The 2,619-nt window shown below is 57.4% G+C and overlaps 1 protein-coding gene across 1 annotated transcript in view; it reads right to left on the bottom strand.

The window, feature by feature from the left end:
- Positions 1-1,063, bottom strand: part of Vps25 (vacuolar protein sorting 25 homolog) — a 4,301-nt gene extending 3,238 nt beyond the window's left edge. The window contains exons 1-2 of the mRNA XM_004633794.3: positions 953-1,063; positions 629-774 (exon numbers count right to left, since the gene is read on the bottom strand). Coding sequence (XP_004633851.1) covers positions 629-774; positions 953-1,005 — 199 coding nt within the window. The 5' untranslated portion in view covers positions 1,006-1,063. The remainder of the gene's footprint in view (positions 1-628; positions 775-952) is intronic.
- Between the last annotated feature and the right edge of the window lie 1,556 nt (positions 1,064-2,619).

The following is a 2,619-nucleotide window of genomic DNA, read 5'->3' as shown; positions in this document are numbered from 1 at the left end:
AATTTTTTTTTTTTTTTCTTTGCAGAACCGGGGATTGAACTCAGACCCTTGCGCTTGCCAGGCAAGCACTTATTCTACTGAGCCATCTCCCCGGCCCCCAATGCATAAATTTTTGAACAAGACATATTAACATTTTGTGAAGGGGCTGGGGAGTTAGCCCAGTGACATAAGTGCCTGCCTGGTAAGCACAAGGTTCTGAGTTCGATCCCTGGTACCAAAAGGGAAAAAAAAAGCTCATAGCATTCTGTGAATGTTGGGGGGGGGGGTTCCAGTAAGAACTGGAGAGTTCCAGCCATTCCTTCAGCCTTCTTCAACTCTCTCCATACATATTTTCAGAATGCATCAGGTAGCAGACAGAAATGGTACTCGCTCCCCAGGAGTGCAATCGGCAAAGAAAACTACCGAAGGTTGCGCCAGGTTTGAGCCGCAGCCAGCGAGGACCAGAGGCTTAAACAGTCAAAAGGGCTCGGTCTAAAGCTCCGGCCGGCCTCTGGGCACCCCTTCTAAGAACCAAGCTCTCAACACCGCCCAGGACAAGGGGGCTGGGCGCGGCGCTTCTGCGCGCCCACTGCCGCGGGACGCTGCCTGCGGGGGCGAGCGAGGGAGGGAGGCGCAGCGCGCAGGATACGCTGCAGCTTGACGTTGTTGAAGAGCGGGCTCTCCTGCGCCTCCATCACCGTCATGCTCGACTGTTTGTGCAGGCGGCAGAAGGACAGGACCAGCGAGCACCAGGCGGCCAGCTGCTTCTGCCGCGTGTCCACGTTGGGCTGTAACCTGCAGGCGAGCGGACAGGGGCGCGGGCTGAGCCCTCTCCAGCGGCGCGGGGGCGGGGCAGCCAGGGGCCGGCGGGGGCGGCGGGGGCCCTCCCCCTCCCCCAGCGAAGCATCGGGCAGAGCCCGGGCCCGGGGGGCGGGCGGAGGCACGGCGGGGCTTTCCTGAGCTGGAGCCTCACGTAAAGAAGGGCGGGAAGCGGTACTGCCACGGCCACTCGAAACTCATCGCCATCGTAGTTGCCCCGGAAACCCGGAAACCCTGCGAGGGACTTCCGGTGTCCCCCTGCGCGCGCCCGGAGAAGCAGCGCAGCACAAAGGTTCCGCGCCTGGGAGAGAAGCTGGGAGGTCCCACGGCGGGATCGCTGGCCCTTGTCCTGCGGCGCCATGGCCGGTGGGACAGAAGGAGGCCTGCGGAGTCCCCTGGCTCAACTCCGGAGAAGAGTCATGAGTTCCCAGCGTAGCTAGAAGAATTCGGGTGGGGGGCCGGGGAGATGGCTCAGTGGAATTAGCGCCTCCCCGGCAAGCGCAAGGGCCTGAGTTCAAACACCAGAATTCGGGTAGATCAAGTCTCCTGCTGGGGGCATGGTGATCTACGCCTAGAATCCCAGCACTGAGGAGGCTGAGGCAGGAGGAGTTCTGAGAGCTCAAGGCCAGCCTGGACCACCTTGCCTGTCATTCTCTAAGCTCCCTGGAGTGGTGCTGGAGAGGGAGGACCCAAGCACATGGCTTGAGTTCCAGATTTCCTGGCTGGCCTCACTCCTGGCTCTCGGGCACCCTAGTGACCCTTCGTTTTTCCCTGACACCGGTGCTTGCAGAATGTCCTTCCAGTTCCACAAGATTGAGGCCAGGCCTGTCAACCCGTAGTGTGCGCTTCTTTGTCGCGGTGTTTGGTTCATCCCTCAAACATTCCACTCCACTTTTACTCCTTCCTTTTTAGACTCAAAGGAAGAAGTGTCTCTTCCTTTACGACGTCATCCCTTAGTGTATCCCTGGGCCTCCAACGTCCTCCAGGACTCCATTTCCATCCTGCCCCCCTCCTTTTACCCTGGCGGCTCCCCGCAGGCTACAAACATGCTCTGGTCACCCTCATGTCTTAGTTACTTTTCTCTTGTGGCTGAGAAAAAATACCTGACACCCAAAGTTAAAGGAGAAAAAGGTTGTTTAACTTACAGGGCTGGCGAGATAGCTTCGAGGCTTAAGCACCTGCCTGGCAAGTGCAAGGTCCAGAGTTCAATCCCCAGTATCCCCCCCAAAAAAAATTAAAAATAGAATAAATTGCCATCCTGTTTAACTTGCAGTTTGTGAGGTTTCAGTCCATAATCAGCTGGCTCCCAGGCAGGGTAGCTATTCAAGGCACCAGAAGACCGCAAAAGCAGCAAGAGCAGAGGGGTAAACAAGCTTCATCCTGCCCCTTTCATTTGATCCAGACTGCTGGATTAGGGCAGTGCCAGTGGAGTGATGCAGCCATCACCCCGCCTTGACCCCAGCACCCTTCGTCCCAGTCTGACACACTCTAGATTCAACTACCTTCAAAAAAGGCTGCCCACCATGACTGCGTGGGGGGAGGCATCTGACACAACCCGTAATGCCCTGCTTTAAAAGCTTACCCTCGGCCCTGCCCTGGCTGCCTCCTCCACCCCACGTGTGTCCCCTAACCCTCTCTTCTCTCAACCACCCATCACACACACCTCCTGGTCCACAGTGGGACCAACAAACATTTGTTGGCGAGTGAGTGAACTTTTCAGCGGGCAACACTTCCTCCAAGATAAGTACTTCCACGCCATTATTCCCTCCGCTTGCCTCTCTGACCTCGCTGTCTCTCCCATTCCTTTGCCCCTTCACCCTT

This window comes from Octodon degus, unplaced genomic scaffold (assembly GCF_000260255.1).
Source record: "Octodon degus isolate 3935 unplaced genomic scaffold, OctDeg1.0 scaffold00056, whole genome shotgun sequence".
Lineage (NCBI taxonomy): Eukaryota > Metazoa > Chordata > Mammalia > Rodentia > Octodontidae > Octodon > Octodon degus.
The sequence above is the reverse complement of the archived record's forward strand: the minus strand, read 5'-3'. Positions and strand labels throughout refer to the sequence as shown.